Source organism: Coccidioides posadasii, chromosome 1 (assembly GCF_018416015.2).
Source record: "Coccidioides posadasii str. Silveira chromosome 1, complete sequence".
NCBI lineage: Eukaryota > Fungi > Ascomycota > Eurotiomycetes > Onygenales > Onygenaceae > Coccidioides > Coccidioides posadasii.
The window spans coordinates 768,348-793,507 of NC_089407.1; the positions used below are offsets into that span (position 1 = coordinate 768,348).

The window sequence follows — 25,160 nt, forward strand, 5'->3', positions numbered from 1 at the left end:
ATGCAGCTTTGATACAGATATAGACCTAGAGCTATCCATTTAACTCCGACGTGCAAATCCAACAACAACAAGTGCTAAGAAGTGGAGAAATTATTTGGCAAGCTATTGGAGCATCGTCATGTCATGGTAGACATGGATGACTCCGATAAATTCCCGAATCGTCACTCCGTGAAAAGAAAGAGGCTGTTATTTTGGCGGATATTTGTTCTGGACGAACCACCTATTACGAAAATCTGGTATCAGAGACGTTTCATCAGGAAATGGCACAAAATGTATAGGCAAACTCACCTGCTCACGTAATAATCCAAAAGTCCAGCAGCTCCGATACCACCGCCCCACCACATAACGGTGTCCCAGGTCAACACTCCCTTCAAATACTTTTGATATGCACCATACCCTAATCCGGCACTCGCAGCCGTGAACAGGATTGCGTTGGTCACTAGCACTGGATTCGTCCGATTCTCACACAGCTTCGCATAAGCTCCTTTGGCCTTTTCCTTCTCTCGACCCACAGCCGTCTTGCCTTTCTCTTTGTTCTTGCCTTCACGAGGGTTTTCACGCTCTTCGCGCTGGAGGCGCTCAGCCTGGGTATTTGTTTTTACAGATTGGGATTCGTAGGTCGATGGGACGGTGTTGATGTGGGGGGAGTCGACGTCAACAAGAGAGGAGGTTGTTGTTTCGATATCTGCGACTTCGATTTGAGCCGGTTGGGGGGCGGCCCTAGAGAGACGACGTTAGGACACGCTGTTCACTGGCATCGAGATTTCGCGATATGACGTTATATCCACTTACGCCTGTATTTGAAAGTTAGCGAGGAATAGCTCTCAAGACATTGATAAAGGGGTGCTGTGTTTGCTGGAATTCTTACTTCTTTCGGGCTTTGGCTTGCGCCTCGTGCAGCGGCTTCTGCGTATGACATGGGGGGCATGTAGAGAGGATTAAAAAAGTTGGGTCGTCAGAGGATATTTGTCTGCTCTTGTTAGTAATAGGAGAGGAGAAAAGAATGCACCAAGCGCATCTATATCAAGCCGTAACGGATATTCCTTACTTTTGTGACAAAGATTTGCTAAATTCACCTGCTAATGATTTTCAAATGAAGGACAGTGAGATTCTTCATAGCCCGGTGGGTATGTACCCAGCCCATCCTTTTAATCCCGCTGGCTAGACATAGTGATACCGGGACGTCATGAAAGCTTCCAACTCACTGCATCACGTCATAGGTGCCTCTGGAACCACCTGATCTTCAGCCACAGGAGGGTCCCGCCAAGAATTACGTAACTTGTATTGGCATGTAACGATTCATTCCACGTGACAGGGTGATCGGCTGTCAAGATGGCAAAACGGCGACCTGTGATGTTGGTGCAATCACAGAAGCCATGACAGGAAACTGGGGAATACCTCAATTCCTGCAAATTGGTATTTAAATATTCCACTGAACATAGAGAGAGAAATTAGCACAGACAAAGAGGGAATAAAACGGTCGTGGGATACAGTAATACATTTTTAGTACAAATGGAAGAAAGAAATGGGGGAAAACACAGCGTCAAGGTCAATGTCGCTGGCCAAAGTCTAATGGAAAAGAACAACAGAGAAAGGGTAAAAGCATTTCATAGCATAAGTTCAAGAGGGTTCTCGACCACTTTCTTCAACTCTCGCATGAACTCGGCCCCAACTGCCCCATCGACCACCTTGTGGTCAAAGCTTCCAGTGACCACAATCTGGTCGTCCCACTGCACCTCAGTACCCTCTTCCGTCTCCAAAGGCACGGCTACCTTTCGTGTAGTCCCGACAGCAAGTATAGCAGCTTGAGGAGGGTTGATCACAGCAGTAAATCTTTCAACCGCAGGATTCATACCCATGTTGCTGATGGTGAAGGTGCCACCATTGAACTCCTCAGGTTTTAGCTTATTGTCTCGGGCACGCTTGCCGAGATCCTTAACTTGACGCGAAATGCTTTCCAGGCCAAGTCCCTCCACGCCTTTCACGATGGGAGTAATGAGCCCAACAGGAGTCGCGACCGCAACGCTAATATCAACCGTATTATGCTGGCGAATCACAACCTGTCCATTCTGCTCAATCCAAGCTGAATTGACAGCGGGGACTTTGCGAAGTGCGAGAGCACATGCTTTGATGAGGAAGTCATTAACGGAGAGCTTGTATTTGCCGTCTGCACTGGAGTTTAGAGCTTGGCGAAGTTTGAGGAGTTTTGTGACGGACAAAGTTGAGGAGACGAAGTAATGGGGGTTATCCTTCATGGATTGAGTGAGGCGGCTAGCAATGACCTTACGCATTGATGAGGCAGGAATATCTTCGTAGGTTGGGCCTGCAGCAGCACCGACGGGCGTGGTGGGCTGGTATTTTTCAACATCTTCCTTGGTGATTCGACCTCCAGGGCCTGTTCCCTTGAGGGTCTTTATTGGCACTCCACGTTCTAAAGCAAGGGCCTTGGCAGCCGGGCTGATCAAGGGTTCTCTATCAATGGATGGTTGAAGGCGTTCCCCAGTGATATCTGGTTCTTCTGCGGCGGGCTTAGCCTCGTCCTGTGCGAGCGATTGGCCTTCGGCTTCGGCTTCAGGTCCCTTTGAGGACTCGGGAGTCTCTTTTGGAGTCTTATCAGTAGATGGCTTCTTATCGCCGCCAGCATCTTCCAGGGAAAATGATTCGAACTGGGCGATATCGGTGCCTTCTTCAACCATGACGGCAATGGGCTGTGTTGAAGGTCAGAAAGGACGGCAAGAAGAGGATCGACCTTGGAAACTTACATTCCCAACAGAAACATCCTTTTCTCCAGCTTCCTTCAAAATTTTCGCAAGAACACCTTCTTCTTGGAACTCGAAGTCCATTTGTGCCTTGTCTGTTTCAATTTCGACCAGGACGTCGCCTGGTGACAGTGTGTCGCCGACCTTTTTCTGCCATGCGCCGATGTTACCTGCGGTCATTGTGGGCGACAATGCTGGCATGCTGATGATAGTATGGGGAGGATAAGCTAAATCACGCAGTTTTGAATTTAGTTCAGTTTTGATTGTATTTAACGACAGGGAGGTACGGCGTACATTTCGAGGCATAGTATCTCGCAAGGGAAGCGTAGAGAGGCAATTGTGGCCTGGATGGAACAACGTATCAGTGAACGTTTTCGCAGAAGAAACATTAGGGGTACCATCAAGAATTACTTACCGTGCGGCATCGCGCAGTCTGTACACATTCCGCGACTCTCGTAGGGTGGAAGCGGGTCTGGAGACAAGCAGACGACAAGAAGGGAATCGCGACATCACCGCAGCGGAAGCCATTATGGCAGAAGAAATAAATAGGAGAATGAGAGGATGAGATCGCTTGGAAGGATGAAAAGCGATCGTCAAGGTCCGCGCCGGGATCCTATCAAGAAATTCAAACCACGTATGAACAAAGGAAGTTCGACCAGCTTGACACACCGTTTTGTTGAGCTATTAACTCGGAATTGGTTGGTCTCGGCGGATCAGCCTGGGTGGATTCCCACCAAATCATGGCAGCTTACTAATGGGACATAAGCTAGTCCCTGTCCGTGCTAGCGAATTTTGCTGCGCTGTCGGGCCGCGTCGGCCGCTGTATCAAAAGATGCCACTCTCTGGTCATGGGTATCAAAGGCTCCTGGGAAATGGTAGATCGATGTCAGGGTGAACGCATGGTTGACCGTCAAGTCTTTTATCCTGTGTGCCGCCCACATCTCTACTTGTCGCCTTTCAATGCAGACAGACCCTTTAGCGGTGTCTACGGTCCATAAAGGTTGGAGTCTAGCCGCCAATGGCTCAGCGCGATGTGCCCGAGCACGACGTTGTGACCGGCACGTCCCTCTCCGATGAACCCGCCGGCTCTCCCGCAAATAACGAAGCAACAATGGCGGAACTAAATGAGACTGATCCCGTCCCTCACACTACAGAACTGTCGACATCCGCATCCCAAGAAGTGCCTTCGCAGAACGAGCCTTCGAATACCCAAGAGTCTACCAATGATGCAGTTCAAGGGACCGGGAAAGAATCGGGGGACCCCGCCGCTCCGCAAGAGAACATTGGTGAAGAGGGACCGAGCATTCCAGTGATCACTAGCTCTAATACGGCACTGGAGGCTGATAAAGAAAATCAATCCCACCCGAGCCCGATTCCTTTGCCAGCGGAAACAAGGGAACGATCGGACTCGCGGTCCACCGTTGCTACTCAAGGCATGCACCGATCGGCACCGCTTACCTCCGCAGTATTTGTTATCACTGCCCTGGACACAATCGCAGCTTCAAAGGAAGCGCGACGCAGTAAGGAGTTGGGCGACGCCGTGAGCTTAGCCCAGGGAAACATCAAACAGTCTGAACAGCACCCCATTGACCCTGAAATTATCTTTCGACCTTTGGAGTTGGCTAGCAAGACCGTTAGCATCCCCCTACAAATTACTGCTCTAGATTGTATTGGCAAACTCATCACATATTCCTACTTCGCATTCCCTTCCTCCCCGGGCGAACCCAGCTCGGAATCGCAGAATCAACCACCACTAATAGAACGTGCTATCGAGACAATATGCGACTGTTTTGAAAATGAAGCCACTCCGCCAGAAATACAACAGCAAATTATTAAATCCTTGCTCGCTGCAGTGCTCAACGACAAGATTGTTGTTCATGGTGCTGGTTTACTCAAAGCTGTGAGGCAGATATATAACATTTTTATTTATTCGAAGTCCAGCCAGAACCAGCATATTGCTCAAGGATCGCTTACCCAAATGGTTGGCACCGTTTATGATCGTGTACGCCTCCGCCTAGATCTAAAAGAAGCACGACTCCGGGATGCCCAGAGCCAGCGTAACCGCTCTGAATCCGATGCGTCACTCGATCAGCCTAACGATGATGCCTCAAATGAGCAGGATGAGTCCCCTGAAGATGGGCAATCCGTTGTTTCTGACCACCCTGTTGCGAAGGAGCCAAGAGAGAAGATGACTTTACAAAGCTTTGAGACAAATAAAGATGACGCGATGGTAAATGATAACGCGCCTACGATGGTAACTCGGGCAAAGGCCAATCGGAAGGCGTCCCGTTCGGTTCCAGGTGAAGACCTGGATCCGGCAACAGACGACGAAGACGAAATTTACGTGAAAGATGCATTCCTCGTTTTCCGAGCACTATGCAAACTGAGCCATAAGATTCTATCCCATGAACAACAACAAGATCTTAAGTCGCAAAACATGAGATCAAAGTTACTGTCGCTGCATTTGATGCAACATCTTCTCAGCAACCATGTTACCGTGTTCACATCTCCTCTTGCTACCATTAAGAGTAGCTCGAACACCGGTGACACTATGACACTGTTGCAGGCTATAAGGCCACACCTTTGTTTGAGTTTGAGTAGAAATGGCGCCAGCTCTGTACCCCCGGTATTCGAGGTTTGCTGTGAGATATTCTGGCTAATGTTGAGACACATGCGGGTCATGTTAAAGGTCAGCCCAAAAATGCTCCTGAATGCAAGTGTGATCATCTAATAATGAGAACAGAAAGAATTGGAGGTATTTTTCAAGGAGATATACCTCGCCATCCTAGAGAAACGCAATTCACCGATGTTCCAAAAAAAATATTTCATGGATATCCTTGGAAGGTTATCCACGGATCCTCGCGCTCTCGTCGAACTATACTTAAACTATGATTGTGATCGTATGGCTTTAGAGAACACGTTTCAAGGGTACGTGAGCCTGCGCTGGCATGGTTTATTTAGTATTGACTTATTTATAGCATCATCGAACAATTGTCGAGAATATCGAGCATGCCTGTGGCAGTAACTGTACAGCAACAGCAGCAATATCAAGAACACCGTGCGAATACCCCGACTTCTGCCCATGACTGGCACCAGCCGGGAACACTACCTCCGTCCTTGTCAACAGCAAAAATCGATAATATCGCACCTACAAGCTCTCAAAATATACCACCTGAATATGCTATGAAACAAAGGGCTTTGGAATGCCTTGTAGAAATTTTGCGATCTTTGGACACATGGTCTTCACAGGACACGAATTCTTCAAAATCTTTACCCCGCGAACCATTTTCACGAAACTCCTTGGCGATGTCTAGGGAATCTCTTGACACAGCAGCACCGACATTATCGACCGCCTCACCAAGAGTAGATTCTGGGGAACCTTTGACTGGCCAATCGACTCCCGTTGCAGAAGACGATCCCAACGAAATTGAAAAAGCCAAGCAGCAGAAGATTGCATTAACAAATGCGATTCGGCAGTTCAATTTTAAGCCAAAGAGAGGAATGAAGCTTTTTCTCTCCGAAGGCTTTATTCGGTCGGATTCACCTTCTGATATTGCCAGTTTTCTGCTTCGAAATGAACGATTGGATAAAGCTGCTGTTGGCGAATTTCTTGGTGAGGGGGATGCGGAAAACATTGCAATAATGCATGCATTTGTCGATTTGATGGATTTTGGCGATCGTGGCTTTGTTGATGCGCTCCGCGAGTTCTTACAAAGCTTTCGGCTTCCAGGGGAATCCCAAAAGATCGATCGCTTTATGCTAAAATTTGCCGAGCGGTATCTTACAGGGAATCCGAAGTCTTTCGCTACGGCCGACGATCCCTACGTTCTTGCATACTCTGTAATCATGCTTAATACCGACCTTCACAGTTCTAAATTGAAGCGCAAAATGACCAAGGAAGATTTTATCCGAAATAATAGGGACCTGCAAGATGTTCCCCAGGAATACCTTGGAGGTATCTATGATGAAATTGCTAATAACGAGATTGTTCTATACAGTGAGCGAGAGCATGCAGCAAACCTTGGCCAGCCCATTCCGGCTCCGGGGCTCGCCTCTAGAGCCGGACAAGTTTTAGCCACGGTCGGTAGGGATATCCAAGGCGAAAAGTACGCTCAGGCCTCAGAAGAGATAGCCAACAAGACGGAACAGCTTTATCGAAGTTTAATCCGGGCCCAGAGGAAGTCTGCCATGAAGGAAGCACTCTCCAGATTTATCCCGGCTACCTCCGTACGCCATGTTGGCTCTATGTTCAATGTGACCTGGATGTCGTTTTTGTCTGGTCTCTCGGCTCAAGTGCAGGATACCCAAAACCTAGACACTATTCGGCAGTGTATGGAGGGTATTAGGCTCGCCATTCGTGTATCATGTGCCTTTGATTTAGAGACTCCACGAGTTGCGTTTGTAACTGCTCTTGCGAAGTTTACCAATCTTGGGAATCTTCGAGAAATGATGGCAAAGAACCTGGAAGCTCTCAAAGTGCTACTTGACGTCGCGATTAGTGAAGGAAATCATCTAAAAAGCTCTTGGAGAGAAATCCTAACGTGCATCAGCCAACTTGATCGGTTTCAACTACTTACTGATGGGGTAGACGAGGGGGCTCTTCCAGACATGTCCGTTGCTCGGGTAGTGCCTCCATCGGATAGTTCGCGCACTCGCAAATCGTTGCAGGTTCCCCGGAGACCAAGGCCACGATCAATCAACGGCTCGACCCAGTTTAGACCAGACATCGCCATGGAGAGCCGGTCGACTGAAATGGTCAGGGGAGTAGATAGAATATTTACTAACACCGCGAACTTGTCTCAAGATGCGATTGTGGATTTCGTCTGGGCTCTAAGCAATGTCAGCTGGCAAGAGATACAGTCTTCCGGTCAAAGTGAGTCTCCGCGGACATACAGTCTTCAAAAGCTAGTGGAGATCAGCTATTATAATATGACACGAGTCAGGATCGAATGGAACAGAATCTGGGAAGTCCTTGGCGAACATTTCAACCACGTCGGCTGCCATGCTAACACAGCGGTTGTCTTTTTCGCCTTGGATTCCCTTCGACAGCTATCCATGAGATTTCTAGAAATTGAGGAGCTGCCCGGCTTCAAGTTCCAAAAAGACTTTTTGAAGCCTTTTGAGCATGTGATGGCCAACAGCACCGTTGTGACTGTCAAAGACATGGTTCTGCGATGCTTGATCCAGATGATACAGGCTAGAGGGAACAATATTAGATCTGGATGGAAAACTATGTTTGGTGTTTTCTCTGTGGCTGCAAGAGAGCCGTACGGTGAGCAAGAAAAGTCCCCCCTCGCATAGCATTGCCTAATCATCTTATCAGAGGGAATCGTAAACATGGCTTTCGAGCACGTCTCTCAAATATACAACACGCGTTTTGGAGTCATCATCACTCAGGGCGCTTTCCCGGACTTGGTAGTTTGCTTGACAGAATTCTCGAAGAACTTGAAGTTTCAGAAAAAGTCCTTGCAGGCAATTGAAACTCTCAAGTCAACAGTTCCCAAGATGCTTAAAACCCCCGAATGCCCTCTTTCTCATCACCGTTCCTCTACATCCAGTGCTCCAAGCGACACCGTCGTTCCACTGACGCCACAGACGAGCAGACAGTCAGCGGAAGAACAGTTCTGGTATCCTGTTCTAATAGCATTCCAAGACGTCCTCATGACTGGGGATGACCTTGAAGTGCGATCTAGGTAAGGATGAAAGTTTGAGAACTTCGTGTAAATAGGGAAGCTAACCATGCTATAGGGCGTTGACTTACCTCTTCGAAATCCTTATCCGGTATGGTGGCGACTTCCCAACAGAATTCTGGGATGTTCTTTGGCGACAGCTGTTGTATCCTATATTTGTGGTGTTACAGTCAAAGTCAGAGATGTCAAAAGTACCAAATCACGAAGAGCTTTCTGTTTGGCTCTCGACAACCATGATCCAAGCCTTACGACATATGATCACGTTGTTCACGCACTACTTTGATGCTTTGGAGTATATGTTGGATCGTTTCTTAGGGCTGCTAACTCTCTGCATATGTCAAGAGAACGACACGATTGCTAGAATCGGCAGCAATTGTCTCCAGCAGTTGATTTTGCAAAATGTACAGAAATTTCAGGCTACGCACTGGGACAAAATCGTCGGAGCTTTTGTGGAGCTGTTTGAAAAGACCACTGCTTATGAACTCTTTACAGCTGTTATTCCTAATCCTGCGAAGAGTTCGGAATCCTCAAAAGTAGCCGACGATTCAGCATCGGTGAACGAAATTTCAAATGAGCAAATCGCCGTGGGAGATGAGACATCCATCAATGGCGACCAACGACCGGCTACAGCGACCGAAGCGGAAGAAGCCAAAAGCCCCCAACATTCTGCTCAGCTTGAAGATCATGCATCACCCACCGAGCAGCAACAGGCTCCCCTAGCCATTAGTGCTTCACGTCGAAAATTTTTCAACCGCATTATAACTAATTGCGTTCTCCAGCTGCTGATGATCGAGACAGTTAATGAATTGTTTTCAAATGATGCAGTGTACGAACAAATTCCAAGCCATGAACTGTTACGTCTAATGGCACTTCTGAAGAAGAGCTATCAATTTGCGAAGAAATTCAACGAAGCCAAGGATCTCAGGGTCGCTCTTTGGAAGCAAGGATTCATGAAGCAGCCGCCTAACCTCCTGAAACAAGAAAGCGGGAGCGCTGCGACATATGTGAACATCCTTTTCCGGATGTACCATGATGAGGGCGATGAGAGAAAAAGTAGTCGAGGGGAAACTGAAGAAGCTCTTATACCGTAAGCTGTGAATGCGCGATTGCTTTAGGCGATAGTAGGACTAATCCACAGCGTTAGGCTTTGTGCGGACATCATCCGCGGCTATGTCAAATTAGATGAAGAGACCCAGCAGCGCAACATTGCCGCCTGGCGACCTGTTGTAGTCGATGTGGTAGAAGGCTACACAGGCTTTCCACGCGAGACTTTCGACAAGCACGTTGAAACCTTTTATCCTCTCGGAGTGGAATTACTCTCCCGCGATCTCAACAGCGAAGTTCGCCTCGCTCTCCAGTCTCTTTTTCGGCGAGTTGGCGAATGTCGACTTGGAATGAGGCCCGTGTCACCAGTGGAGGCGCCCATGAGTCCGCGCGGCTCGGTGTCGCATAGTTATTTTGGGAATGGCCACAGACGCAGCAGAGGTCGATCTATAAAAGGCTAATTGCTTCTTTGCCACCGTCCTCTTTTAGCACCTCGCTCGCTTTGGCTCTCTCATTTTCTGGCGGATGGGTTTTGCTCTTTTTTACTTTTTCTTCGGTTTTGTTTTGCTCCAACGATGAGATTACCCCCTAATTTCAGCTAGTTGACTGTTCTAGTCGAGTTTACTTTTTTCTTTTCTTGGTATATGGCTTCAGCGTGTATATTAGAAGGGAGATCTATTCATTCTGTTTCTATTTGCGGACTCGCATGAAAAAAAAAATACATTTTTGCAGGGAGTTTCGACTCCATCAATCATGCATTTTCTATTGCCATGATATAGCCAAGTGGGCGTGATGAGGATGGTCAACTTAACCGCTGGAAAACTCTCAAGCCATTTGTTCAGCGCCCGAATTTTCGTCTTGACTGCTTCATAGTTAATCCCTCATGGCACCCCGAACCGGACTTGGCCCCTTTACGCAGTTGAGTGGACGCTGCGTACTACCGAACGCAGCGCTGGCCTGAGGAGATGGTCGTCGATGCTGGCTCTCGGCATCGTGTTATCGCAGCTGTGATAGGCCTGTGGTCACACAAAAAGCTGAGTTTTTAAAAGATGCACAACGTTGCTCTGTACGCTGGTCGGCAATGCATGGCCCAATCCGAGCAGGATAAAGATGCATGAGGCAAAGTTTCAGGAAAAACCAAAGATTCTCGGCTCAATCCGTTAATATTCCCATTGAGTGGCAACGAAGCGGATTTGGAATATTGTTCGGATATCAAGCTCAATATTGAAATTTGGCTGGTCATTTAAAATAGACTTTATAGAAAGAGAAACAGCCATGTATAGCATAACTAGGCTATCTGGAGGATTACATAGTACGGATTATACTACTCTGTAGACGTGAGGCGCATAATATTGTGCCGGGTATCTGCACCGACTAGACCAATCCGTCGAAATAGGGGAGAAAATTCTACAGAACATTCCGCATTTGTGGCGTTAATGCTTCTGCAGATGACGATGAGCAATGACCTTTTGTGTGGTTGCACAGCATGTGTGGCCGATTCGAGGAACGACACCGAGGCGAGCATCCACAATCCGACAAAATAAGGTGCAGGATGCGTCAAGGAGGAAATGGCTTGATGATTTGGCTTCTTTCCCGCAGTGTAACCGCCTCGCACTGTGAATACCATATTGCACGGGATACTGTTGCTTGGATCGTTTATCCGGTAGCCACTGCATTAATTCCGGGGATCTGGACCATCATCAGCAAAGAGTGAAGCGAAAAAAAAGTCTGTTATACCGCGTAGTTAGATTCTCAACAATATTTCGTGAATTGTGCCAGGCCGTTGGGTTAGATACCCCATCCTTGTTCCCTCCATCTCTGCTGCTGAGATAGCATTCTTATGCCGTCGAAGTTCTGGATGTTAGGCCTGAAGGGGGTGATTGGACAGCAAGGCACAGCCCGGTGGCTGAGATGGAGTTTGCCTGCTCAACAGCTGGCTGGCAGGCTGACAGCCCACAAGGGTTATGGGTGACCTGGACGCCAAGTACCGGATACTTTGCCCCGGCCCACTTTCCCCCATATCAAGAGTGGAGAGGCTGAGTGGCCGGATGGGTCTGCAGCCAGCGAACGAGCTTTTCTCGGCCCGCGTCTCTGGGCCACCGGGGGGGTCACGTTTGGTACTAGCTACATTGCGAGGAAGTCACTCGAAGAAACAGAGCGAAAGGTGACGATTGAAGCCTGCGCAGGGAGCAGCCTACTGTAAGGCACAGCATCAATCTGCAGTGCAAATGAGCCTTTCAAGCTGCATGGCGAACAAAAAATATTTCTTAGCTGCTGGGCGGGCACTCTGGAGTGGTGGTCGGGTTTAACTTCACTCATAACTGACTGGGATTTGAGTGATGTGTCAAGAGCTGTTTGATCCTTTTCCCACCAGTAGAGATGAGTACAACTGGTTAGGTAGATGATGAAATCTCTTTCTGCTTGTCGTATATAAAGGAGATGAGACCGCCCAGCCTCAGCAACAACATCTGCCGTCAAAAAGTTGAAGCAAAAAAGAGAGAGAGAGAGAGACAGAAAACGTAAATAAGACCAAAAAACAAGGTTGCGATTTGAGTTGCTGACCGCCCTTCAAGGGAAGCTTCACAGCAGGAGAGCCGGCTTCAACCCTGGTCCGGGCTTCTCCACCCAGCAGGGTCATGCCAGGCAACAATTGGCTTCTGGACCTCGAACAGTTCAGCTTCACTTTCTCACTCCAACAAACACAAAACAGGACGCCGAGCCGCACTCAGCATCCCTAACTAGTCTCCTTCTGTCCCTTGCTTGACAGTCACGTTCCTTCGCTGTTGTTCCATTGTTCTCATATCACCATTCTGCCTGCTGGGGCCTGCTAGTCATCTCTCGGCGGTTCGTTTGATTTGACTAACAGTGGTAAGTGCTGCATGAAGTTTGTCTATCATCTGATCTTTGCCGAGCAAGGGCTCCTCTGTGTCTATTTAAGGCACATCCGCGTGTCCCATTCCCCAAGGTTTTTTGCTCCTGTTCCTCTCTCTTTCAATGTCCTTTGGCTTCAGTTGAATTGGTTCATGGGTCAATTAGAAATCCAATGTTATTTGTTGCGTGACACTGTTCCTACCATTTTGTTTGCCATGCTACTGTAAACGAGCTCCTTTCTCACCGATACTCCCTTGCTCCCATAGATGCCGAATCCTCATCCTGACCCGTCTCTGTCTTCCTTCGACGAACCTGAGTCAAACAAGAATAGTTCTGCGGGTGAGAGCCGCGATTCGGGTCCTGACCCTGTCTTGACTCCGTCAACAGTTTCTTCAGCTCCTTCTTCCCAGCCAAACGGCGAGGTTAACGGCCATTTAAGTCAGCCAAACATGCCAGACGAAAATGCAAGCTCCCCCGCGGCCAATGCCGACGGACTAGAGAAGAAGCAGGAAGCGGGCGCCGAAACTATGACCCCAAAAACAGACGCAACCCCAGCTTCCTTGTCCACCGCAGACAACGATTCGAAGAAGCCGCTCTGCAAGAAACACGGAGTTGTTCATGAGATCAAGTCAGAAAAGTCGAAAATGAAGAAGAAAGCCGCGGATTCATCCTCCTCTGAGAGTGAGAGTGACGACGATTCATCCTCCGAAGCTTCTAGCTCTTCCTCTTCCTCTGATACTTCCGAATCGGATTCTGACGATTCTTCTGATTATGATTCCCACAAAAAGTCGAAAAGAAAGAAGAAGAAGAAGAGGGCCAAGGAGCGCTCCAAAAAATTGAAATCGAAAAAGAAAGCTAGAAAAATAGAGACTTCGTCTTCCGAAGACGACAGTGATAGCGATGAAGATGTCTCTTCCGAAGATGAAAAGTCTAAGAAATCCAAGGCACGGGCGAAGAAGAAGGCCAGAAAAGCCAAGAAGCTTCAAGAAGAAGAGACAGAAGATGGTGGAGAGGTAGACGAACCTGAAACACACAGCCGTGGTGCTCAACGGGGAAGAGGTGGTCTCCAGTTTCGGGGTGGAATGCGTCCGCGTCGCAAGCTGAGACAGACTGGTTATGTGGATAACAAGCTTCTCGCCGAGCAAACAGCTCAGCAGGCAGCATTGTTACAGCAGCAACAACGGGCTCTGCAGAAGGCATCCAAGTCAAAGAAGCAGAAGCGTGCATCCAAAGTTGCATATAAGCGAATTGATCAATGTGAGTTTGTCTCCATTGGTCCTACATGTTTTATCGTGCTAACGTGTGATTGACTAGTATGGGATAACACCCTCCACAATTACAAATTGACAGAGACAGTCAAGGATCCGGATGCAAATGAATGGGACCAGTACATCTTCACTGTGCGCCGTCGGTTTGACTGGGATAACAAATATCTCGAAACACTTGTTGACATTAAGAGTAAAGCTCTCCGAGATGCGTTGGCCCATGTCATGGATGGTGTTAAGAGCGTCAGTCTCGTTCAAGACACCCCGGCTGTTGACCCCAACATGCTCTTCCTCTATCTAGAAGAGTGCCGTGCATACGTAAAGGAGCTCAAAGCATCCGCAAAAACAGCAGATAAGAAGAAGGTTAGAAGGCAAACAGAGTTGAAGGCGGCACACCTAAAGGTTCTGGTGAAGTACCTCGACAAGGATTATGCAGAAACGAAGAAAACATTGTATCCGCTACTGGAGAACAACACCATTACTTTTGATCTCCTCTGGGCTCTATTCAAGCCGAATACCGTTGTTTATACTCCTACTTATGGAGCTGTCGACGAACCCCGCGCGTTTAAGCTAGAATATGCCAGCAAAGAGAGTTCGTTCATGAAGGGCCAATGGTACTCCATTGAAGGACGATATTTGGAGTACGACGGTAAATCGTTTGGCATGGGTACTATGACTAGCGAAGTCGATTTCTTTAAGGGCCCTCGAAAGATCACTAGCCTTGCGTGCTATCCTATCCAGTACCATCGGGATGCTGAAGGGCTAAAGTCCAAACTCGTCGAGCGCGGCAAGAAATTTGTCTCTCTTCAGGGAATGAACTATCGCTTCCATCAAGGCATGGCTTTTTTCAAGAAGCGTCGTTCGATCATTAAAGTAAACATCAATGGGCGTGTGATGGTGGATCCTGCGCTACATCGCCGAATCAATCCGAACTACCCTATTAGCACCGTTAAGCCGAAGGATTCAGATCTTCCAGAGGGGTCAAGTAGCGACAGCGATGACGATGGCTGCTGCTGTCTTGGTTCCTCATCAGAGTCGGAACGGTTAAATCGCGATGATACCCCTCGAACTAAACTCAAGGTTGTTCACGATAAAGAGGGCAAACCTCATCTGGTTGAAGTCGAGATCGATGAAAACGGCAATGAGATTATGAAGGAAGATATTGACAAGATCAAAGACGGTGCTTCCGGGAACGGCGACATTGATTTTACCGAAGAGGAGCTTTTGATTGCAAGTCCCGTCGTTTTGGGATTTGCTTTCAGCGAGAAGCTCTGGCTGGAATTCACTATCTCTGGAATTAGAGAAATTGAATGGAACTCCGGCGCCTTCGATTCTCTAGTGCTTCCAGGGAATCAAAAGTCAATTGTTAAGGCTCTTGTGGAGTCTCACACTTTCCATGCAGCGGAAAATATCGAAGATGTTATCCAAGGAAAAGGAAAGGGTCTTGTTGCTGTTTTGCACGGTCCTCCTGGTACTGGAAAGACTCTCACTGCAGAAGGCATCGCAGAATTACTTAAGCGTCCACTTTACATGGTGAGCGCTGGTGAGCTTGGGACCGATTCGCGCACTCTCGAGGGCGAGCTGAACAAGATCCTTGACATTGCCCACTCCTGGGGTGCGGTTCTTCTCCTGGATGAAGCGGACGTATTTTTGGAGAAGCGTACGATCCAAGATATCCACCGGAATGCTCTAGTTAGCATTTTCTTGCGATTACTTGAATACTTCCAAGGCATCCTGTTCCTCACTACTAACCGTGTGGAGACATTCGACGATGCATTCCAGTCGCGTATTCACGTTGCTTTGCGCTATGGTGACCTGACGGCCAAAGCTAAGCGTGCTGTCTGGAAGATGTTCCTTGATAAGGTTCGCACGAAGGAGGGCCTTGAGGTGGTTAAGTTTACGGACAAGGACTATGATACTCTTGCCAGGCATGCCCTAAACGGCCGACAGGTAGATATTTTGCCTCTTATCAGATTAGTGATTTACCGAAACTAACCATGGCTTCAACTTTCCAGATTAAGAACTCCGTTCGAACTGCGCAGGCTCTTGCCCTTAACGAACAGACTGCTTTGTCCATGGAGCATATCAACCGTGTTCTAGACGTGGCTGAGACCTTTGAACAGGATCTCAAGGGCGGAACCGGATACATGGATGCCATGCGAAGCTACACCTAAATTAACCCCTCCAATCGCTTTCACATTTGCACAGAGCTTCATCATAAGATCCAATCACTTGAACCAGCGTGTGTCTTTGATCCTTGCATTAGAGTATTTGAATTCGACATTTCTTTTCAATCTCCTCTCAGCATGATCACTGCGCCTGGGGCTCTCTCTGGAATCCGTGTTCATATTTCTCCGTGCCCTTCCCTTCATCCCGTTCGACTCATTATTGACAAGATGAATTTAATGCCAAGCTGCTTTACCCATGCTCTAATGACTGGGTTTTCCTGTTCCGTCCGCGTGATCTTTATTTTACCTTGTTATTTCGTGATGTTTTCTTTCTATGATGTTCTATTCATGATATGCCTTGACTTTCTGCTTGCTTGCCTCCTTTGCTGTGTGCTCTGTAGTTTGCTTGGGGATATGGATTGGGAATGGAACGGAGAAATGGGGAACTTTCGAATGTATTAGGGATTCATTTTTTTTTTTTTTTTTTTTGGAGAACTGATTTTTGTTCTCTTGCCCCCTTTTTTCTTATTAATATGGCTGCTTTCGAGACATGTGATTGTTGTTTGCTGATGTTGACGTGGGTTATGACGAAGATGCTTATCCCTTAATCTGAAGCATAATAATATAATCTCATTCTGCGGTTGCTACTTGACAACGACAGTTGATATTCTCAGTATATGTATGAGAGTATACAACATTGTCTTTGATACCAATCTTCTAAGCTCAGGGGCACATATGGAAGAACCAAATCCAGGTCAGTGTTGCAGCAATACATGGTTAGCTAGATCTGAAGCCAGCCAGTTGCTCTTAGTACCTGTCAATATTTGCTTTCAAAATCTCAATATTTCAAGCATTGAGCTAAAGGTTCTAACGATCACAAACTGATATTAGCACCGCTGCTCGCTGAAAGTATTGTGAAGGCCGGAAGTCAATCCACACTTTCAACCGGGCAATAACTCTTGTAATTGCTATATTCCTGATGGGAAAAAGTGATTAGGAAGAGTACATCATGGGCTTCTCCCCCAATAAATTGCTCCAGCACCCACCCTCCTTTGCTGAAAGCAACTGTAGGCATCTGTAGAGACCAAATAAAGAAACAAGGTGTGGTATCAAGCTCAAAGCTTACAGTTAGATAACAGGCCGCATCCGTAGTGCAGCGATCAGGGTGCACATTTTAAGCAAACCCATTGTTAATACTGAACCACAGCGGCCAAATTCCGCCTCAGCAGATCTGAAGCATAGAGACTCCTCGATATATGCCAAAGCGATATCACAACAGAGCACCTCGCTTAGCTTTAAGTGTTCCTCTCCAGGGCACGTGCCACTATAAAAAGGCCCTTGAGCTTTCACATTTTCTTTTCTTCGTCCCTCTCCATCGCGTTTGTAGCCTTTGTTTTGTTTTTACCTTGTCTTTCAACCGCGTTCGCACGCACTTTTGCACCTTTCATATTTCACCAGATCACTTGATAACTTTATCAGCTCCAATTGAGCTTATCATTTCGTGGTGATGTCTCCATTCACTGCCATCAACCACCCAGGTGTCGAGGACTCGGCTATTAAAATGGAAGAGGTTGAGAACACCAACACTGGTGATGTCTCCGACGAAGGTGAAATAAAATCAGAGGACAGGCAGGAAGAACAGGCTGATGATGGTCCAGCAAAAGAAAAAAAGGTAAAGTGGCTTTATATAGGATATGTGTGTATATATGTAAAATATATATATATACACATATACTTCTTCCTGTTGCTCGAATAATAACTCACATCGATAATAGGGTGAGAAAGAGCCCAAAAACCCGGCTACCCCACGCAAGCGTGGTCGCAAGCCAGGAGTTAAAAAGGACGCTGCCATCAAAACTGAGAACAGCGATGAAGGCAACAAGGAAAACGTCAGCCCTGACAATGACGGGTCTCCTCAAAAAAAGCAGAGGATGACTCCTGGTAAAAAGAGCCGTCCGATCCCGACTTCCATTGAAAACGCATGCGAGGAAGACAAGATGTTGCTCCGTCTCAAGGACAAGGAAAACAAGAGTTGGTCCGAAATCGCCAGTGCATGGACGGAGATGACCGGAGAAGCGACCAAAGGAACCACGCTTTCAACTCGTTATATGCGTATCAAGGCTAATCTTGCCGTTCTGTCTAAGGACGACGTAAGTCTGGATTTGGCTGTTTATCCTATTTGGTTTTGCAACCAGATCTTCTAACCAAAGACTGCGGTAGGAAATTCTCTTGCTCAAAGTGAAGAAGGACATGGAAGAAAAGTTTGAAGCAGAGAAGTGGCAGCGAATCGCGGAGTCCATGGAACAGACCCGCGGCGCGAAGTTTCCACCTCTCACTCTCCAGAAGAAGTTCAAGGAACTCGAGAAGAAGGGAAATGGAGAAGAGGCAGTCTAAATGCTTTGTAACAATCTCTACATGTCAGACTGTGCTCAGTTTGGAAGTTAATCTATGCACCAAGCCTTTGGTTTGCGCTCTGGTTTGGGATGTGATGGTTGCGGTCGGGAGTTAGGTTACCTGATGCGGGTTTCAGAGAATTATGGAGTGGAAAGGATCCTGGACTTGAAGTTAACTAAAGTGACAATGTCAGCTCCATTTTCTGTGCACAAAGAGCTTGGTTCATCCAGCTTGGCTGGCTGGTTAGATAAAACCCACCAGTTTGTATAATTCCAAGCTCCTTTTCTGGGGAACTGATGACATAGTTAATTACTGATACCTTTCCCTCTATCCTCCATCGCTCAACCGAAATAGAGTAATTTTATATCGAACGGGCTGGCTGCTCTATTTAGGTAAATAGCTCAATGTGGGCATTGGCCTGCATCTGCAATGCCCAGGGAAAATTGATGCCCTTGTCACCATCTCCCGCCAAGCATTACTTAGTTAGTTAACCAACGCGCTCAGACACCTAGGGTTCATTCACCCCTAACTTCTGAAAACACCACTTACACGAATATGCCTAATTAATATTCTCAATACTCATGGGTGAATTGGCGAATTGCCATGCACTGCCCGGGTATCATCTCTCAGAAGAACAACATGACGCATCGCGGCCAAACCCCGAACGCGAGAGGTGGAAATATGAATGTCCAGTTAGTTATTACAACTGAATCACCAAGAAGACCAGTGGGGCTTTCACGATTTGGCGGGTGGAAATGCGCTGGGAGAGCTCGATTGAAGCACTTCTGTGTTTTCTGAAACAAGTATCCGAACCAGCCACAGGTTACTCACACAACATATCTAGCAAAGAGATCACTCTCCAGGCTTTCTCTGTTATTGTGGGCCGCGATGCTCGGAGAAGAAAAAGCAACTTGCTAAAAAACAAAAGTGGCCCAGATCTCTCTGATCTAAAACATGGATGCACATACGGCCTGCGCGTCTCTTGTGCCGATCAATCCAGCTCCCATCGAATCCACTTTGTCGGCACATACCTAGTCATAGTGATAACAAAGGCACATAAATGGTCTGCAGGATATTAGCGGCCCTGAAACAATAACTTTGGCTGGCAGTTTTTATATTTCCTAATCGGATTTTCCGAACTGATCCCTCCCCTAGCTTTATGGAAAAGGATGAGGTTCACATCATGGCGAAGCAATTCCCTTAGAATTGTTTGCCATCTAGTCTTCTTCTTCTCGTTGTGGAGCAGTTCAGAATGGTCCGACATATATACCGCTCCGAATCCTAAATGCTCCGGTTACACAGCGGGTATCTCAGGCTGAAACTTGTTTGCTGTGTTTTGTGTTCATGATACTCAGGTTTCCTGGCGTTTAGGCCACAGCCTGTGCATTAGTGGGAAATGTACATTTTTAATGAATAGCGGAACGGATCCATGCGCACCACATTGCCATGTGCGTGGATCAGATTTATTTGGAACTTTGCATGATCCGAGCCGGCATCCGGAACAATTCCACGCTTCTAAGGGATGGTCGAGGACTCGGGAGCTCGCAGCCGACATCCCATCTTTTGGTGGTATGTGGGATATCAAGTTTCTGAGTTAGACTTGAGTGGATATCAAGACCCATCAAGCGCATCTGGTATCGTTTCAGGTTTGATGCGTTAGGATAGATCACCCTGGATGATGCTGTTGCAAATCAGGGAAACTGTGCTCACGTTTGATTGCCTGACACCTTGCTGTTTACTGAGAAATAATCAGTCCTCAAAGTCAGCAGGGCAATGTTGTCCTAGCATGGAAAAGTCGGTGAGCACCAAGACGGGATGTTCTCATTGCCATGGGAATTTTGCCAGGGAATATAACATTTTGTATTCCTTGGAGACCTGAGGTTGTTTGCTTTCCGTTCCTTGCTTGTCTATTCAACCTCGTGAATATATTTGTATCTCGTGCTCGATGAGCGCCCACCTTGTGGGAGTCGAAAATGCAATGTTTGCTTTTCGATACTACGAGAGCCGCACGCCGCTGAATCGGTTTTCCATAAATTTATAAGAGCAACGGGCGTTGACTACTTTGCTTTCTTCCTCCGCGGGGAAGTTCTTGTTCTTTGCAAATTGGAGTTACTAAGAGAAAAAGAATTCTATATAGAAGGATATTACATTTATGCCCCTGACCCAATTCTCAGATTCCACGCGAGAAGAGACCGCCCACGATGGCACTCACCCTCAGACGCCACCATACATATGAGTACGGCGCTTTTCGGGAGATCCTCGAACTTCATGTCCCGTACAGTATCATCCGAGAGTACATCCCCGGCATTCTAAATTATATCGTCCAACCCGGATCATCTCGTCGTCCGCTGCAAATAGATATCACTTCTGTCCTCGCGCAGGCGCCCTTATTAAGGTCAGGACCCATTCCAAGGAGTGCATACAAGCGCTGCCTAAATGCTCTCCTCGACCAACTCCACGACCTCCAGTTCTCTGTGAGAATGCCCCGCATCATGGCACGGCTCATGGAGGATGTTCGAAGAGCACAGCGGGGAGATTGGGTATCCCTTCTCTGCACTTTCGCATGCTACCGTGACCTTCTTGACCGAGATCGGCTTCACGCAACCCAAGACCTCTGCGACGATCTAAGACTCTACGTCCTCCAAATGCTCCACAAAATCGCCAAAAATGCTGACCTCTCTATATCGTTAAGCTTTGTCGATCTACTGGAGAAAAGGAGGTTCCACGAAGGCATGGAAATCCTCTGGGAAGCGCTATCGCGTTCGAGAGTGCGGTGGTTCGACCTCTACTGCTCGCGTGGAGAGATCGACCTTTATCTATCGGGGCAGCCGTCGAGGCGGATCATGAAATATGTACGGCGGAAGCGGCTTACGGAGCAAGAAGAGTTATCCCCGCCCGCTTTGACCTTTGGCTTGGCTCAGGCAGCCAGGAGAAGGCGCTTTCGGAACCCGTATGATTCGGATGACAGCATTGATGGCTCTGGAGTTATGGCGAGGGGGAAGGAGAGGACGACAGCTTTTCCAAGACGAGGGATTTTGGAACTTTTTTTGAAGCCTTACGGCTAATCCTGACTAGAACTGAAAGCTCAAGAGCTGGTTTTGTTCCTTTTACTGTCGTCCACTTGTCAGAGAATGAACATTCTTTAATTTGTTCTTTAAATTGCTTGTTTATTAGTACTTCACTGATGCCAGCTTGGTGGGGAATATGTTTGAGATAATCATTCGTCCATACTAGATATGCTTTGACTTGGTGATATGTACTCTTACAGTTCGAAAAAAAAGGGGGGGAAAGGGAAGGATACAACATTCCTTGCCCGACCACGCGACCTATCTCTCGTTTAAAAAAGGAAAAACAGAAGAAAAAAAAATGGAAAGAAAACAGAGCGTACTCGTACATAAAAATAGAGGCAACTGGGGGAAAAAAAGAAAAGTCGTGTCATCATAAAAACATCATTCCGGAGCGACAGCGGGGGCGAACCTACATGCGTAGATTCTTCATCTTCTCGACTGGCGGATCCTCTTCATCGAGGCTTGTGGAGTCCTTGCTTGTAGGCCTCCCAAAGCCCTCGATGATGTCCTTAGATCCCCTGCGAACCTGGTCCTCGCTGTACTGACGGCTAGGTGCAGCAGGACGGACCTTTGTCCCCACAAATCCACGGCGGTCGCGCCCCTTACGCCCCCGGCTAAGCCAGTTGTGCGTAAGGGCCTTTCTGAGCTCTTCAACTCGCTCTTGTGCATGGTCATCGGTATGAACCCGGCCAATAATGCAAATGCACTGAAGGATTCGGCCGACGATTTCTGTGATGACGTCCGACCCGTCTGCAGGGTTTACAAAGAGAGAGGACTGGAAGACCGGGTGGTCAGGGTTGGAGGACGTGTTGGATTCGGCCCGTGCACGAGACATGGTTAGGTGCGATTCTGAAGACTGGCTGCCGGCGATATTCAAGGTAGTTGAGGACTGTGAGTTGTAGCTTCCTGCCTCAAAATTTGGAGCCGTTCCAGGGCGACTAGCACCGCTATTTGAAGAAGTTCCCAGAACACCAAGACTGGCGTTGACGCGTTCGAGCCTGAGGCGAGAGAACATGGCTTTTAAGGCCTCATACCTGTTTAGAATGATATTATCGCGGAAAGAAATGAGAATGATATCCCCCACGTTCAGTTTGGCTCCAGCAGATCCACCCCCCGGAATGATGCCCCAGAATTCTCTAGATTCGTGAGCTTCCATTATTTTTCCGCGTCCTTTGAATTCGAGGTCGAGTGGGAAGAATACAGCTTGAATAAATGGATAGATAGTTCCATACGTATAGGTCCACACTTGAACGAGATGGGGCATAAGATTTTCATCCGGGATGGAGCTGAGAGTCTGATTGAGGGATGCAAAGCCAGTTTGCAAGAGATCGCGGAGGTCTTCGACGAGAACACTGGGCACTCGACGCTGGAATGATCGTAGGATATGGACGGAGACGAGCTTGTTGAGGTCTTCAATGGCAATGCGAACTTCTTCACCTTCGAAAAGAACGAGGAGTTTTGCTTTGAGAAAATCCCACGCGTCTTCAAACGCCAAGTTCGGGATGCCGAAACTGTCCAAGGCTTCTCGCATTGCAGCTTCTTTACTTTGGATGGACGCTCCAGGAACGCCGGTTCCAATAAACGTGGACCACGCGGCAACGCCAGTTCCCATACTGCCAGAGAAATCGGGCTGGTCGGTGCTGGTGGCATCCTGCGACGCTGAGGCTTTCTCTTCCATTTTCCTTTTTTCGCGTAAAGCTCGACCGCCGTGACGGAGATCAAGGCCACTGACAGATTTGCCGAACGACGTCGCAGAGGGTGAGGATGGTGTAAACGAGTATAGAGACTGAGGGGCACTGGGGTCTAGAGGTCTTGAGTTACTGTTTGCCGAAGAGAGAGGTAGATGAAAGTGATCGTCTTTGTCCTTCAGCTTGAGCTTTGGACGCGACAGAAAGTGGTGCCTATGCTTTTCTTTGTCCTTTTCCTTTTCTTTCTCGATGGAAGGCTGCTTCTCGGTGGGAACAACAGTGGCAGAAGAGGAGTTGGTGAAGTTGTAAAGTGAGGAGTTGTTGATAGGAACAGGGTCAACTAGGCTTGGTGTGGAAACATTGACCATGCGTGACAGCCCACTTGGGCCTAGCTTGCTCGGCGAGGCGGTTGGCTTCTCACGGCGGTCACTGTCTTTGTCTCTTGAAATTCCGATATGTTTGGGCTTCAGGAACGACTTCATCTTTGACTTCTCTGCTTTTGGTTTCACACTGGTACTCTCCTGGGCTGGCGCTGGGCTGGGTGCAGCTGGCTGAACCCGAGGAAACACGAGATTTGCTGCCGTGGTGGCTGCAAAAGCACGCCCGCCTGATGCTCCACTATGATATTGGAAGGATCCTGCTCCGTCAGAAGGACCCTTTTGTGTACTTGCAGCTGCAATTGCACCCGCACCCGCGCCCGCACTGGTATCCTGATGTGGAGGGATGGTCGAAGATCGATTACGCAGCTGCTGGGACGTTGTTTGGTGCTGCATCGCGGTTTGGGCAGCGATCCTCGAAGCGGATATGGGCGCCATGGTTGTGGTCGTCCGTTCCGACATGGATGCGGTGGGGAGACTTGGCTCGAAGAATCCTTGAGAGTGTTGACGACGATGTCTCTGTGGTTCGTTTGCCGCTGCTAATGGGGAGGGCCTTCTCTGCACCGGCTCGTTCTGGGGCATCAACGAAGAGGACGAACGTAGAAAATTCGGAAGAGAGGTGTTGCTGCCATTGGCGCCGGGAATATTTGCTGAAGCCGACCGAGAGCTTCCGGGGCTAGGGAGCTGGGGGCTGAGATTATACAGGGGCCGTTTCGGGATGTTAAGAGGAGGAAGAGGTGAGGAGTCAGAGGCAGCGCTACCGGAGGAGCTTGGACGAGGAGATTGGTCTGTTGCGGCGGAGTGCTCTGGAGAAGCGGGCCCAGCAGAGCTCACTTCCCCGCGTTGGCGGCCGGTCGAACCACGGCGACTGCTCCTCATCATGGGAGCCAAATCGCTAAAGATGGTCAAAATTCAAAGGGTAGACAGGAGGAGGAGGGCCAAACGGCATTGAGCAGCAATGCAGAAATGAACTTATGCGATGGAAGAGTGGTAGTGTCAACATGATCTGAGGAGAAACAAAGGCGAAGCCGCCCTGTCAGTTGCATCTGTTGTTCAGCGACCACGCTAGCGATCACGCTAGATATCACGCCAAGGCGCTGTTGGCGTTCGCTGCTCAGCCCTATCCCCATCTGCCGGAAGCTACCGCTCTTTGGTTTGGTTTGGTTGGTTTGGTTGGTTTTAGTCATACACTGTCCCAGCCGCCTATTGGGCAGCTATGCAGGATTGCGCTAGCCTTTAAGAGGCTATGCATCTATATTACATGCATTCTTTCAAGTTCATGATCTAATATCCAGCTCAGCTTCTCCTAGTATATTCTAGAGATCTCCTGGGCCTGATTTTATGGTGCTGTGTATCTAATAAAACTCAGTGCTGTAGGGGGTTGAACCCCTATTCCTCTCGGGCCGAGCTCCCCGATGCCATGCCATGTGAGAGACCTCCATGCTATTCCCCTTCTGGCCTAGTATGCAAGACTTGTTTGTAAAGAGCCAGTTTGAGATGCTTATCTTATCATTATTAACTAACTACATAGAGACTAGTGTCTCGATAGATGGGCAACAGAAAAGTCACAATTTCTGCTGGTGTCCAATTATTATTATTGGAATTTATACTACCGCAATGGACATAGATGTCTGACATATAACACTCAAAGGCAAAAGCCAGGTGCATTTCACATTGTCCTGCTCAGGTGTTATATCTCTATTAGTTTTCACAGCATGTAATTCTGTGGCCACTACCTGCTCGGTATTGTCACCCTCTCTGTGAACCGAATTTTTCTTCTCTGCCTGCCCAGCCATGTAACAAGATAGCGGCTAAACTGCATAGTGGGTCACATGA

At 48.0% G+C, this 25,160-nt stretch overlaps 7 protein-coding genes across 7 annotated transcripts; 4 read left to right on the plus strand and 3 right to left on the minus strand.

Moving 5' to 3' along the window:
• Positions 1-186: 186 nt before the first annotated feature.
• Positions 187-919, minus strand: D8B26_000184 (uncharacterized protein; the record flags this gene model as incomplete). Its single annotated transcript, XM_066123141.1, has 3 exons — positions 187-220; positions 289-720; positions 789-919. 3 exons carry the CDS (start codon positions 917-919, stop codon positions 187-189), a joined length of 597 nt encoding a protein of 198 aa, XP_065979213.1.
• A 468-nt stretch (positions 920-1,387) lies between these two features.
• Positions 1,388-3,430, minus strand: LAT1 (pyruvate dehydrogenase complex dihydrolipoamide acetyltransferase component (E2)). The gene is made up of 4 exons (XM_003067606.2): positions 3,175-3,430; positions 3,054-3,103; positions 2,763-2,986; positions 1,388-2,708 (listed from the first exon to the last, which is right to left on the minus strand). Exons 1-4 carry the CDS (start codon positions 3,285-3,287, stop codon positions 1,608-1,610), a joined length of 1,488 nt encoding a protein of 495 aa, XP_003067652.1. The 5' UTR covers positions 3,288-3,430; the 3' UTR covers positions 1,388-1,607.
• A 347-nt stretch (positions 3,431-3,777) lies between these two features.
• SEC7 (guanine nucleotide exchange protein for ADP-robosylation factor) lies at positions 3,778-10,224 on the plus strand (the record flags this gene model as incomplete). The annotated part of the gene is made up of 6 exons (XM_003067605.2): positions 3,778-5,448; positions 5,503-5,687; positions 5,738-8,031; positions 8,083-8,452; positions 8,508-9,536; positions 9,594-10,224. The coding sequence occupies 6 exons, from the start codon at positions 3,778-3,780 to the stop codon at positions 9,952-9,954; spliced, it is 5,910 nt and encodes a 1,969-aa protein (XP_003067651.2). The 3' UTR covers positions 9,955-10,224.
• A 2,047-nt stretch (positions 10,225-12,271) lies between these two features.
• Positions 12,272-16,450, plus strand: D8B26_000187 (uncharacterized protein). The gene is made up of 4 exons (XM_003067604.2): positions 12,272-12,361; positions 12,631-13,621; positions 13,679-15,579; positions 15,645-16,450. Exons 2-4 carry the CDS (start codon positions 12,631-12,633, stop codon positions 15,801-15,803), a joined length of 3,051 nt encoding a protein of 1,016 aa, XP_003067650.2. The 5' UTR covers positions 12,272-12,361; the 3' UTR covers positions 15,804-16,450.
• An 854-nt stretch (positions 16,451-17,304) lies between these two features.
• On the plus strand, positions 17,305-18,191 carry D8B26_000188 (uncharacterized protein; the record flags this gene model as incomplete). The annotated part of the gene is made up of 3 exons (XM_003067603.2): positions 17,305-17,469; positions 17,573-17,947; positions 18,018-18,191. The coding sequence occupies 3 exons, from the start codon at positions 17,305-17,307 to the stop codon at positions 18,189-18,191; spliced, it is 714 nt and encodes a 237-aa protein (XP_003067649.2).
• Positions 18,192-20,392: 2,201 nt separating this feature from the next.
• D8B26_000189 (uncharacterized protein) lies at positions 20,393-21,256 on the plus strand (the record flags this gene model as incomplete). The annotated part of the gene is made up of 1 exon (XM_003067602.1): positions 20,393-21,256. The coding sequence occupies one exon, from the start codon at positions 20,393-20,395 to the stop codon at positions 21,254-21,256; it is 864 nt and encodes a 287-aa protein (XP_003067648.1).
• Positions 21,257-21,333: 77 nt separating this feature from the next.
• D8B26_000190 (uncharacterized protein) lies at positions 21,334-24,206 on the minus strand (the record flags this gene model as incomplete). The annotated part of the gene is made up of 2 exons (XM_066123142.1): positions 21,334-21,343; positions 21,673-24,206. 2 exons carry the CDS (start codon positions 24,204-24,206, stop codon positions 21,334-21,336), a joined length of 2,544 nt encoding a protein of 847 aa, XP_065979214.1.
• Positions 24,207-25,160: the final 954 nt, after the last annotated feature.